At 45.0% G+C, this 13,682-nt stretch overlaps 1 protein-coding gene across 2 annotated transcripts in view; it reads left to right on the top strand.

The window, feature by feature from the left end:
- Nucleotides 1-12,447, top strand: part of LOC137546725 (gastricsin-like) — a 37,894-nt gene extending 25,447 nt beyond the window's left edge. For both annotated transcript variants that reach the window (XM_068269498.1, XM_068269497.1), the window contains exons 6-9: nt 1,034-1,141; nt 8,955-9,096; nt 11,085-11,183; nt 12,140-12,447. In XM_068269498.1, coding sequence (XP_068125599.1) covers nt 1,034-1,141; nt 8,955-9,096; nt 11,085-11,183; nt 12,140-12,292 — 502 coding nt within the window. In that variant the 3' untranslated portion in view covers nt 12,293-12,447. The remainder of the gene's footprint in view (nt 1-1,033; nt 1,142-8,954; nt 9,097-11,084; nt 11,184-12,139) is intronic.
- Nucleotides 12,448-13,682: the final 1,235 nt, after the last annotated feature.

Here is a 13,682-nt window from a genome sequence, read left to right on the forward strand (position 1 = left end):
TGGCTGGAATTTTGTAGAAAGGCATCTTGCTTTTCTGTCGAATTAATTAGCCTGTAACATTACAGTAACCAGGTATTAGTATCAATGAAAATGGCAGGTGGAGAGGTACAAGTTTAAAAAAGTGTATGGCCAGTGTTAGGTACAACTGACATCTCCCCGGTCAAAAATCATTCGTTAAATGTTATCAGATTGCGCCATCACTATTTTTGTACTACTTGATACAGTAAAGATATTGGCATGTAGATTATGTGTTAATACTCCCCCTTCGCTGGGGTTTATTATGATGAAAGTTAGTGCAGCCCTGAAAATGAGCCTGCTATAGAAAGAAGTACAAAGGAAATGAAACAGAATGGAGAACCAACTTTGGCACTTTCAGATTTATAAGGTGTAAATATAGGTTATAGGAGTAGAGTCTGAAGAAGGCTTGTTAGCCAAAAGCTTATTCTTTTTCTTTTAAGTTATCCAATAAATAGTGAGTTTAATTTGCCTTCTTGCAATAGAAGGTATTTGTGATAATTCAGCTTTAATTGAGTAACTGTGGTTTCCCATGATGCATAATGCATGAATATGCAAATTATCTTTTTATGCCCCTGAAGTCAGGCTCACATCCAGAACTGCGGTTATTTAGAAAGCCCATAGCTTATAAGCTTTACAGAGCCACATCAACCCAACATGCAGACAATGTGTTTTGGACTTTCTGATCCTCATCAGTGCATTGCAGGGATTGTTATGGCTCTATGGGATAGGGTTTGGACATACCACAGAATATCCTCAACCACTATAAGCTATAGAGTTGCTCTTGCTATGCACCAGTTTTTCTGGATGTGAGCCTGGCTTCAGGGGCAAGAGATAATTTGCATATTCAGGAGTGATGCATTATGGGAAACCACATTTGCTCACTTAAAGCTACATTATCGCACATACCTTCAGTTTTAAGAAGGAGAATTACACTCAGTGTTGCTGTTTAGTAGGGTGGCTTTTAAACAAGGATCGTCTGACTTTTCTTAATGTTCTGTTTTTTTTTTTACTGTAGCCAATCAGGTGAGGTTATTTTTGGAGGCGTGGATACCAGCCTTTACTCTGGCCAGATCTCCTGGGCACCACTTTCACAAGATCTCTACTGGCAGGTGGCTCTTCAGGAGTGAGTTTTTATCATTAACTTGTTTATTTGTTTGTTTTACAATGTGACCTGTGGATTTTGAGAGCTCACATATTTAACTTCCGCCTAATGCCGATCGGCGTAAGGTCCTTGGGGTGTAGTTTGCGGGCGATCGTGCGTTTCCATGCACGCGCATCCGCGCTCTGATGGTGGAGATCCGCTCCACCATCAGTCTCCCAGCGGTGATCGTTAGACAGCAAAACCGCCGTCTTTTATTGCTGTACAGCGCTGCGATGTAAGGCAGAGCTATACTGGGGACAGTCGTGCGACGCGGCTGTCCCCTCTGTTGTGCAGGAAGTGATCGGCTGTCATAGGCTGAAGCCAATGACAGCTGATCACAGGGAATTGGCTGGCGGGGCAGAGGGGGATAAAAGAATAGGCACATTTATTAAAAAAGTAATAAAACAAATATTTACAGTAAATAAACAAACAATCTTGAGGTGATCAGACCCCACCTGCTGAAAGCTCTGTCGCTGGGGAGAAAAAAAAGGGGGGGGGGGAATCACTTGTGTGCTGACATGTGTGGCCCTGCAGTGTGGCCTTAAAGCTGCTGTGGCCTATTTCTAGAAAAATGGCCTGGTCTTTAGGGGGGTTTAACACTGCGGTCCTCAAGTGGTTAATGTAGCTAAACTACTGTACAAAAAAATATTCCCTCCTGGATAACTGTACATAGAGCAAAACGTTTATTCTTTTGCCTCTTCTTATGCCGGTGATGGGCAGGTGGCTCCTCTGCCCGACACCTGAGGGCGCAAGGTCGCATCAGTGCCACCTCATCACCTTCAACATTATAGCACAATTTATACAAAATTATATATTTTGTTATTCATTGCAAATAGTAAACACGTCAGCCTGATTTCACATTTATGTCCAATAATGACTTTAGTGTTTGATGGCTGATGTGATCACGAATAATCATTTTAGATGTCAGACTGTCTGGAAGCGTGTGACTGTCATGAAAGTTTGGCTGGGCCAAGGGTAGTGTTGGGCGAACATCTAGATGTTCGGGTTCGGGCCGAACAGGCCGAACATGGCCGCGATGTTCGGGTGTTCGACCCGAACTCCGAACATAATGGAAGTCAATGGGGACCCGAACTTTTGTGGTTTGTAAAGCCTCCTTACATGCTACATACCCCAAATTTACAGGGTATGTGAACCTTGGGAGTGGGTACAAGAGGAAAAAAAAATTAGCAAAAAGAGCTTATAGTTTTTGAGAAAATAGATTTTAAAGTTTCAAAGGGAAAACTGTCTTTTAAATGCGGGAAATGTCTGTTTTCTTTGCACAGGTAACATGTTTTTTGTCGGCATGCAGTCATAAATGTAATACATATAAGAGGTTCCAGGAAAAGGGACCGGTAACGCTAACCCAGCAGCAGCACACGTGATGGAACAGGAGGAAGCGCAGGAGGAGAAGGCCACGCTTTGTGAGACACAACAACCCCGGCCTTGCATGAGGGCAAGAAGCGTGCAGATAGCATGCTTTGTACCGCCATTCAGTCATAAATGTAATAAAGATAAGAGGTTCCATAAACAGGGACCGGCAACGCTAACCCAGCAGCAGCAGCACACGTGATGGAACAGGAGGAGGCGCAGGAGGAGAAGGCCACGCTTTGTGAGACACAACAACCCAGGCCTTGCATGAGGACAAAAAGCGTGCGGATAGCATGCTTTTTACCGCCATGCAGTCATAAATGTAATAAAGATAAGTGGTTCAATAAACAGGGACCACGCGGCAACGCTAACCCAGCAGCAGCAGACGTGATGAAACAGGAGGAGGCGCAGGAGGAGAAGGCCACGCTTTGTGAGACACAACAACCCAGGCCTTGCATGAGGGCAAGAAGCGTGCGGATAGCATGCTTTGTACCGCCATGCAGTCATAAATGTAATAAAGATAAGTGGTTCAATAAACAGGGACCACGCGGCAACGCTAACCCAGCAGCAGCAGACGTGATGGAACAGGAGCAGGCGCAGGAGGAGAAGGCCACGGTTTTTGAGACACAACAACCCAGGCCTTGCATGAGGACAAAAAGCGTGCGGATATAGCAGCAATGCTTTTTGCCGCCATGCAGTCATAAATGTAATACAGATGAGAGGTTCAATAAACAGGGACCGGAAACGCTACACCATCCCAGATGTTCATTGGTCATGTTACTTGGTTGGGGTCCTGGAGTGTTGCGTAGTGATTTCCAATCCAGGATTGATTCATTTTAATTTGAGTCAGACGGTCTGCATTTTCTGTAGAGAGGCGGATACGCCGATCTGTGACGATGCCTCCGGCAGCACTGAAACAGCGTTCCGACATAACGCTGGCTGCCGAGCAAGCCAGCACCTCTATTGCGTACATTGCCAGTTCGTGCCAGGTGTCTAGCTTCGATACCCAATAGTTGAAGGGTGCAGATGGATTGTTCGACACAGCTACGTCATCTGACATGTAGTCCTTGACCATCTTCTCCAGGCGATCGGTGTTGGAGGTGGATCTGCACGCTTGCTGTTCAGTGGGCTGCTGCTGCATGGGTGTCAGAAAATTTTCCCACTCCAAGGACACTGCCGATACCGTTCCCTTTTGGGTACTAGCTGTGGCTTGCGTTGTTTGCTGCCCTCCTGGTCGTCCTGGGTTTGCGGAAGTCAGTCTGTCTGCGTACAACTGGCTAGAGGAGGGGGAGGATGTCAATCTCCTCTCTAAAGTCTCCACAAGGGCCTGCTGGTATTCTTCCATTTTGACCTGTCTGACTCTTTCTTCAAGCAGTTTTGGAACATTGTGTTTGTACCGTGGATCCAGAAGGGTATAAACCCAGTAATTGGTGTTGTCCAGAATGCGCACAATGCGTGGGTCACGTTCAATGCAGTCTAGCATGAATTGAGCCATGTGTGCCAGAGTCCTACCAGAATCCTCATCATCCTCTTGTGAGCGTTGTGATAGTTGTTGTGATGCATCATAGTCGTCACCTTCCTCCTGGTCTGCTTCTGCTGACCATTCGCGTTGAATTGTGGAAGTCCAACGTGCACCGCTCTGGCCCTCGTCAGTGGTGGCATGAAATTCCTGCTCCAACTCCAGCTGTTCCTCCTCCTCTTCTTCGTCATAGCTGCTGGGGCCAGCGTTCCCTGAGGCGGATGGCCTGATGTTGGTACCATCACGCTGATCGTTTTCTCCTTCAGATTCCCCCAGTTGCATCATGACAGCTGTTTCCTTGATTTTTAACATCGACCTCTTCAGTAAACACAGCAGTGGTATGGTAATGCTGACTGAAGAGTTGTCACTGCTCACAAGCAACGTGGATTGCTCAAAATTTTGGAGGACTTGGCAGAGGTCCAACATGTTGGCCCAATCGGATCCACAGAAGCTTGGCAGCTGGCCGGATGCGCCTCGGTACTGCGCCGTCATGTACTGGACCACTGCACTCTTCTGCTCGCAAAAGCGGGCTAGCATGTGCAGCGTAGAATTCCAGCGCGTAGGGACATCACACAGCAAGCGATGGTGGGGGAGATTGAAGCGCTCCTGCATCTTGGCGAGTGCCCCCGAAGCAGTACTGGAATTTCTACAATGTTTGGCCACTCAACGCACCTTCAACAGAAGATCGTCCACGCCTGGGTATGTCCTCAGGAACCGCTGAACTACTAGGTTCATCACGTGCGCCAGGCAAGGGATGTGTGTCAGCTTAGCCAACCTTAAAACGCGAATGAGATTACTCCCATTATCACACACAACCATGCCCGGTTTCAGGTCCAGCGGTGCCAGCCACAAATCCGTCTGTTCCTTTATTCCCCTCCAAATTTCCTCCCCTGTGTGCTGCTTATCCCCAAGGCAGATTAGCTTCAGCAACGCTTGCTGACGCATGCCAACAGCTGTGCTGCACTGCTTCCACGATCCTACTGCTGCTGGGTTAGCGTTTCCTGATGAGGTACAGCTTTGAGATGCGTTGGAGGAGAAGGAGTCAGAGAGGTAGGTGCTGCTGTTGTTATCCAGTGGGAGGGACGGCGGTGCAGCTGTTTGTGGCGTGGGCAACACCCGTGCCGTAGCAGGTGAGGAATCGCTGCCAGGCTCCACAAGGTTCACCCAGTGCGCGGTAAGGGAGATGTATCGACCCTGGCCGAACGCACTCGTCCAGGTGTCAGTGGTGAGGTGAACCTTACAGGCAACGGCATTCTTCAAGCTTCGGGTTATTTTGCTGACCACGTGCTCATGCAACTCAGGCACTGCAGAGCGCGCAAAGTGGTAGCGGCTGGGAACCACGTAACGTGGGATGGCCACTGACATCATGCCCTTGAAGCTGTTTGTCTCCACTACTCGATATGGCAGCATTTCGCAGGCCAGAAGCTTGGCTATGCTGGCTGTTACTGCCACGGCCCGGGGGTCATTTGCTGGCAATTTCCTCTTGCGCTCAAACATCTCCGACACAGACAACTGAACCGTAGCGCTGCACACGGAAGGGCTGTTGGTTGTTGTGTTTGATGAACACTGGGAGACCTCAAGAGCACTACTCCGGAAAGTGACAGTGTCAGCGTCGTCTGATGTTTGTGAATGTTGTGAACCACGCAATGGCTGGGCTACTGCTGCTGCTGAGGCGGGTCTGGTGGTGAGTCTGGTGAACCCAAGGGAGGCAGTGTTGTTGCTGGTACCCTGTCCTGACGCGTTTGCCCACAGAGTGGGATGTTTGGATAGCATGTGACGGCTCATGCTGGTGGTGGAGAGGTTGTTAATACTTTTCCCCCTGCTCAGGCGGGTCTTGCACACCTTGCAAATCGCCATGGTAACATCCTCAGTGCAGTCTTCAAAGAAAGCCCAGACTTTGGAGCACCTGCCTCCTTGCTGGCGATTTCTGTTTGCTCCTCTTTTGCCTCTCACTTGAACTTCCACGCTTGTGGTGCCTGAAATTGCGCGCCGCCTACCTTGTGGCACAAGGCGAACTCGTGCAGCAGTGGGTTCTTCAACAGACTCATCTGTGCTGCTGCTACGACGGCGATGTTCTCATTCACAAACAAAATCTGGGTCTCTGTCCACATTGTCCATACCCTCCTCTTCCATCTCCTCAAACTCGTCATATGTCATTGTGGGCCGCCGCCGTGGAGTAGAGCTCCCCACAACAACCTCTGCGCAGCACACTCCAACGTCGTCTTCCAGATCTTGTCGGCCGACCTCCTGCAATTGCAACCCCTCCTGCCCAAATTGCTCTGGGATTTGGGTTTCCGAGTCCTCCTCGGACTCGCCTTGTATTTCAGTGCGCGGTGCATTTCCCACAGTTAACGGTTGTGAATCCAGGCACAACATTTCTGGCTGTTCCTCCATTGACCTTTGAAAGGTGGAAGTTTGTTGGGCTGGGAATAGCTCCTGCGAATACCCCATTGTGTCCTGAGGTAATTCATCGGACTGGTTATCTGGCAGTTGTGTGCGTGGTGTCGCTGCCGGTTGTGTCAGCTTTGTGCCCACTGGCTCCTTGTAACTGGCTGAGGACTCGGACCTCGTGCGTGATGTGCTGGTGCTGCTTAACCCACTGCTGGACGCTTGAGAGGTCATCCAAGTAATTATCTGGTCCTGTTCTTTTGGATTTGTGAGGGTTGTTGTCCTGGACAACATGGGCGGTATTGAGTGGGTTTTCTTGGGTGCTCCCCTGTGGCCTGTACGTGAACCGTCAGGGGAAACACCTCTTCCCTTGCCCCTCCCTCTTTCACCGGATTTCTTCCTCATTTCACTTATCCTTACAGTACACGCTGACTGGCAGCAGTACAGTGGCAGTACAGAAATGCTATACAGTACCACTATTCCCAGCAGCGACACAGAGCACAATGCTATACAGTGACGGGTGAGCGGTGTACCACTATTCCCAGCAGCGACACAGAGCACAATGCTATACAGTGGCGGGTGAGCGGTGTACTACTATTCCCAGCAGACACAGAACAGTAAACAGAATGCTATATAGTGTGGCTGAGCGAGCGGTGTACCACTATTCCCAGCAGACACAGAACAGTAAACAGAATGCTATATAGTGTGGCTGAGCGAGCGGTGTACCACTATTCCCAGCAGACACAGAGCAGTAAACAGAATGCTATATAGTGTGGCTGAGCGAGCGGTGTACCACTATTCCCAGCAGACACAGAACAGTGAACAGAATGCTATATAATGTGGCTGAGCGAGGTACACAGAGTGGCAGTAAACAGAATGCTATATAGTGTGGCTGAGCGAGTGGTGTACCACTATTCCCAGCAGACACAGAACAGTAAACAGAATGCTATATAGTGTGGCTGAGCGAGCGGTGTACCACTATTCCCAGCAGACACAGAACAGTGAACAGAATGCTATATAATGTGGCTGAGCGAGGTACACAGAGTGGCAGTAAACAGAATGCTATATAGTGTGGCTGAGCGAGCGGTGTACTACTATTCCCAGCAGACACAGAACAGTAAACAGAATGCTATATAGTGTGGCTGAGCGAGCGGTGTACCACTATTCCCAGCAGACACAGAACAGTAAACAGAATGCTATATAGTGTGGCTGAGCGAGCGGTGTACCACTATTCCCAGCAGACACAGAACAGTGAACAGAATGCTATATAGTGTGGCTGAGCGAGCGGTGTACCACTATTCCCAGCAGACACAGAACAGTAAACAGAATGCTATATAGTGTGGCTGAGCGAGCGGTGTACCACTATTCCCAGCAGACACAGAACAGTAAACAGAATGCTATATAGTGTGGCTGAGCGAGCGGTGTACCACTATTCCCAGCAGACACAGAACAGTAAACAGAATGCTATATAGTGTGGCTGAGCGAGCGGTGTACCACTATTCCCAGCAGACACAGAACAGTGAACAGAATGCTATATAATGTGGCTGAGCGAGGTACACAGAGTGGCAGTAAACAGAATGCTATATAGTGTGGCTGAGCGAGCGGTGTACTACTGTTCCCAGCAGCGACACAATGACAGGGGGGACCCTGGCTAGCGTGGCTGGAGCGCGAACTACCCTGCCTGCCTACCCAAAGCTAAACCCAAAGACAAATGGCGGAGATATGACGTGGTTCGGGTATTTATTTACCCGAACCACGTGACAGTTCGGCCAATCAGAGCGCGTTCGGGTCCAAACCACGTGACCCGTTCGGCCAATCACAGCGCTAGCCGAACGTTCGGGGAACGTTCGGCCATGCGCTCTTAGTTCGGCCATGTGGCCGAACGGTTTGGCCGAGCACCGTCAGGTGTTCGGCCGAACTCGAACATCACCCGAACAGGGTGATGTTCTGCAGAACCCGAACAGTGGCGAACACTGTTCGCCCAACACTAGCCAAGGGGCATGTACTTTTCTGTAGAATGGGAATGAGGAATGGGAAAGTACTGTGGAATGGGAAAGAGGAGGAGAAGCAGGGTGCTTTCTGTTTTGGGTGAGACCATTATACCCAGGCTAACCGCTCAACAGGAGAAGTAGACAGTGGACCAAATTTATCATGAACAATACTTTTTCCCATCAAAAAAGTCTGTTTTAACTACAACACATTAGACTCTGCTCGTCTATTATTAATAAACCAGCGTTACAATTTGGAATTTCATGAGAGTCAGATCCGGGCCCAACAAATTGTTTTATATTATTAGCTAATGGGCTCAATCCAATTTACTTTTCCTCCTAAGTATTCTAGTAGGGGAACATTTTTCTTTTTTAGTTGTTTAAAATAACTTTTCAGCACTGCAATTAAAAAATTACCAAAAAGTAAGTGGAAAAGTACTATCAAAATTATTCTGAGTATTTTCTTGCTTGCTGGTACCCCAGATCCAAATGTGTTTACTATTTAACTGAAGTGTTATTTCTATTTGTATAGATTTTCAATTAATGGTCAAGCTACTGGCTGGTGCAGCAATGGTTGTCAGGCCATTGTAGATACTGGAACCACCCAGCTCAACATCCCCTCTACATACATGCAACAGCTGCTGCCATACCTTGGCATTCAGTCTCAGAATGGAGTAAGCAGATATTCACAATACTCATCCATGTGTTTGTTGTATGATTAGCAAGTAGTGTAAAATACTGTCAGAATGTCATGTAATTTTTTCATGCTTAAACCAACTGTAAGGGCAAGAAGAAATACGATTTTGTGTAAGGTCTTTATCACACAGATGATTCTCAATGCAACAGACGCGTCAGTTAGGAATTGTTTGAATATACCTCAATTAACAATCCTACATTTTTCTATAAGGGAAATTTCACTTTTGTTGGGAGCACAGAAACTTTCTAATTAAGTTCTATATATTGCAAATGGTTCATTACAGATCTCATGCTAGACAGGTAGTCAATGTATGATCCTAGTCAATGCTATAGTGCAAATTATGAAAATGAGTTTCTGCCCCCTGCTGCCAATTAGTCATACAGCACGATGGGTCTTTGTGGACAGTCTGCACTACAAACAGAGTTGCCATGGCTACAGAAAAATGTGTAAATTGAGTTTACTGTCAATTCTGGAAATTCTTTACAACACCTCTGTGTAACTTGTACACACTATGGGATTTTCTGGCATATTTACTGTCAGATCGATTATTTCCAACATGTCCGATCTGATTTCCCATCATTTTCCGATCGATTTCCGACTGTTTTCTATTCACTTAAATAGGAAATCGATTGGAAAATGCTCAGAAATCGGTTGGAAATCAAATCGGACATGTTGGAAAAAATAGAGCTGACAGTAAATCAGCCAGAAAATCTCATAGTGTGTACCTAGCATAGCACCACTTTTTGTGACATATTTGTCTACAACATGCACTGCTAGTGGCCAAAACAGCCTGAACGAGCTGTCTGTAAGTTGGCTCATAAGGATCTGTACAATTAATATGCTATAGGCGTGCTATAAACCAGCAGACCTGGGTAAAAACCTGACTTTTCCAGGATATAAAGTAATGATTTGTATACCCACTCACTATGTTGAAGTAATGGGTGAAGATAAATACTTGCAAATATCTTCTGTTTTCTGAAGACAAAATGGTAGTTGGCTAGCCCCATACTGAAATACAAAGATCATTTGAATAATAATAAATTATAAACAACCCACATCGGTACATCCCCAGTCTATAGTCATGGCAATTTTATAACAAATGTGGATTTTGCCATTTAATTTGCATCTGTTTACTTTGAAAATAAGTAATTACAGGGAGGGAATACTACAAACAAATATCTCTACAATGCAATAATTTATATATATATATATATATATATATATATATATATATATATATATATATATATATATATATATATATATATATATACTGTATATGCTACCAGGGTGTCAAGGTCAAATACAAAATGAGCCAATATTGAACACTGGGACCAAGTCACGGGCCAAGTCAGTGGCCAGCTCCCTTCTTTAAAAAGTTCCTTGTTGTCTAATGCTGGGTACACAAGATACGATTTTCCATGCGATAGAAGGATCAGATAGATAAAATGCGTCATGTCCGATATTGCTCCCGATCGTTTCTTCGCTCAATTTCTCATAACGGTGAATGGAAAAAGATAGGAAAAAGAAAAGAATGAAGATAAGAGAATTGAGCGCAGAATCGAGTGTGGAGTCGGGTCTCAAAATCGCACGAAAAAACTTAACGTGTGTACCCAGCATAATGGTCCTACTCCATCCCTTACACAGTTCCCTGCTGTCTAGTGGCACTCCTTCCTCCCCTATACAGTTTTTCTATACAGCTCCCTAGTGTCTAGTGCTCAACTCCTTATGGCTTCCTTGGTGATCTAGGGCTTCACCCCAATATGGCTTGCCTGGTGGTGTAGAGTGGGCGAAACATAATGCAAAGTGGGGAAACCACTTTTGGGCCAAATTTGATGGCTCTGCGGGCCAAATTAGGCCTGCAGGCTAGAGTTTGTCATGTATGTGTTTCTGTATTAATCATTTATTACCAGGAACTCTTATCTATTGTATTTGTATTTGTGTTGTATCTTTTATCTTTTCCAGTACCCAGTGAACTGCAACAACCTGCAGAGCCTGCCAACTCTTAGCTTCACCATCAATGGCGTTTCCTTCCCACTGTCTCCATCAGCTTACATCATTCAGGTATTTATTGTCTTACTTACATGACATTTTCTTATAATTCTTATAAAGCAAAATTCAGTGATAGTGTTCACCCAAATGAAAACAAATGATTCAGTCCACTCAATATGTCCTGGCATGGCTTATTAGCTTACCAGACCCAAGTGTTTCATTCACAGCTAAGTGCATGGAGAAAAATGCTGTTTTTTGTAATCACAACAGTAACTGAGTAGATGTTTTGGATTGCATGGTGAACATTGCTGCACAAAAGATTGTTTGATGAGCTGACCTTTCCCCACAACAGAACATACAAGCAACTGCATAATCGATTTAGGGCTCGATCCAATTCACATTTCATCCTAAGCTTTCTCCTAGAAGATAATTTTCACCTGATTAAAATAACTTTATAGCACTCTGTAATTGAAAAAGTACCAAAAAGTAAGTGAAGTAAGTGAAAAAGAATTGTCAGAATTATTATCAATATTTCCCTGCTTGCTGGTGGCTTAAAGGCATTTTCTTGATAAGATGTGAAAATATCACCTAGGAGAAAACTCAGGAGAAAAATTGAATTGGATCAGGCTCCTAGTGTGGCAGATACTTTATCTGGGATCTCATTTCACTGTACTTCATTCATTATGTGCAGCAATGCCCAACTGTATAGAGCCAAATGCACTACTGGGCCGAGCAACGTTGTGTGTTGAGTAGGAGAAAGGCACCCAAGTGCCTTCACATTTTTTAAAACTTTTTCAAATGGGATGGTAAGGATTACCAACTTACCAAGGCAGGACACATGCCACCGGTAAAGCCAACAATTTATTAAACCACCTATACTAGGGTTATTCTTGCCAACTGCTTACAAAGTGGCCCAGATGAGGGTTGCATACTAATATACTGTATGTAAGACATAAATATTCTAATATTTGTCTCATGCTGCAGTTTGTTAGATAGCTCATAACTACATGTTTGTATTAATATTGCAGGAGAATGGATATTGCTATGCCAACTTCCTGGACATCAGTTTGCCCGCTTCCAATGGAGACCCACTCTGGATCCTGGGAGATGTGTTCCTGAGGCAGTATTATTCAGTGTACGACTTTGGCAACAGCCAGATTGGATTTGCTCCAGTTGCATAGGCTGTGTAAGGGTTACAGCATGGTCTGAAGCAGAAAATGAGAAACAAACTGTTGGGAAGTTGAAAGATCAACCTGACAGATCCCAAGATACTCTTTGGATTCTTTCTCACTTTGCAATGCTATTTCTGAAAAATAAATTGGCTACTCAAATCAAATTTTCCTCCTTGTGTCCTACATTCATTGAATATTACCTGAAAATGGTTCCTGTTCCATCATATTTGCAGCATGTTTTCATCAAAATGGTCTATCACGTTTACATACATAGACGGTCTATGAATTAATTTACTTAAAGGGTTACATAAATAATCTACAGCCTAACTAGTTATAGGTCACACGTTAAATTTCTGTCACCCCAAAAGATCATTAGTGATACTTTTGGGTGACAGTTTTGAAACAACTGCTCAGCTACTACTCAGCTGCATGTTCTTTTTCACAGCGAGAAGAGTAATGGTCTAATGTTGTAGAAGCCCAGTGGTGTAGCAATAGGGGATGCAGAGGTTGCGACCGCAATAGAGCCCTTGGGCCAGAGGGGCCCCAAGGGGCCATCTCTCAATCACAATTTTAACTCTCCATTGGTCCTGAGCAGGTAATAATGACTTCTATAGATGATTTGAATAGTAGTACTCATTAACAAACTATTCCCCATCCCCTTCTGACACTGTGGTTGTCCTTGACAGATTCTGGTGTGCTGTATCAAGTCATGTATAGAGTGCTGGGATGGGGGGGGGGGGGGGGGAGGAGAGCAATGTATGAATTGCACTAGCTTCTTAGCTATGCCACTGTAGAAGCCCCTCCCCCATCAGACTAAACCTACTTATCCTTACAATACAAATACTTATTGTGAAGGAAGTGCTATAATGTGAGGATGCGTTTAAGAAAAATTACTAGTTTTTTATATCAATGAATTACCTGCACAATGTCAAAACAGAAAAAAACTGAATCATATTAGGGTTGGTTCACAAAACTTATCACATGAATTATCTCAATGTGTTATTCTTCACTAGAGATGGCAAACGAGATGCAAATAATTCTGACTTGCATGCAGATTTCATATAAAGAATATTTAGCTTAAAACTGGACCAATCAGATTCACTTCCAGCTGAGACGGATTGTTCCAGTTTCAAGCTGCAATCAATTTTCATAAAATCTGCATACACTTTGAAATCAAAGGCGGACATAGGCCCGTGCAGTAACTAGCAATATAGAGAAAGTGTCATCACTCATGGCATAGGAAATGACAAAATAGCCTTTATTGCACCAATTATATCAAATAATCTACAGATCACCTAATCTAAAAACAATTAAAATCTGCATGCTTGTGGAGCCCTCCTATTCACCCATCCATACAAATTTCACTCATACTTCCACTCAGAAACCAATAACTGGTCGT

This window comes from Hyperolius riggenbachi, chromosome 2, assembly GCF_040937935.1.
Source record: "Hyperolius riggenbachi isolate aHypRig1 chromosome 2, aHypRig1.pri, whole genome shotgun sequence".
In the NCBI taxonomy this organism is placed as follows: Eukaryota; Metazoa; Chordata; class Amphibia; order Anura; family Hyperoliidae; genus Hyperolius; species Hyperolius riggenbachi.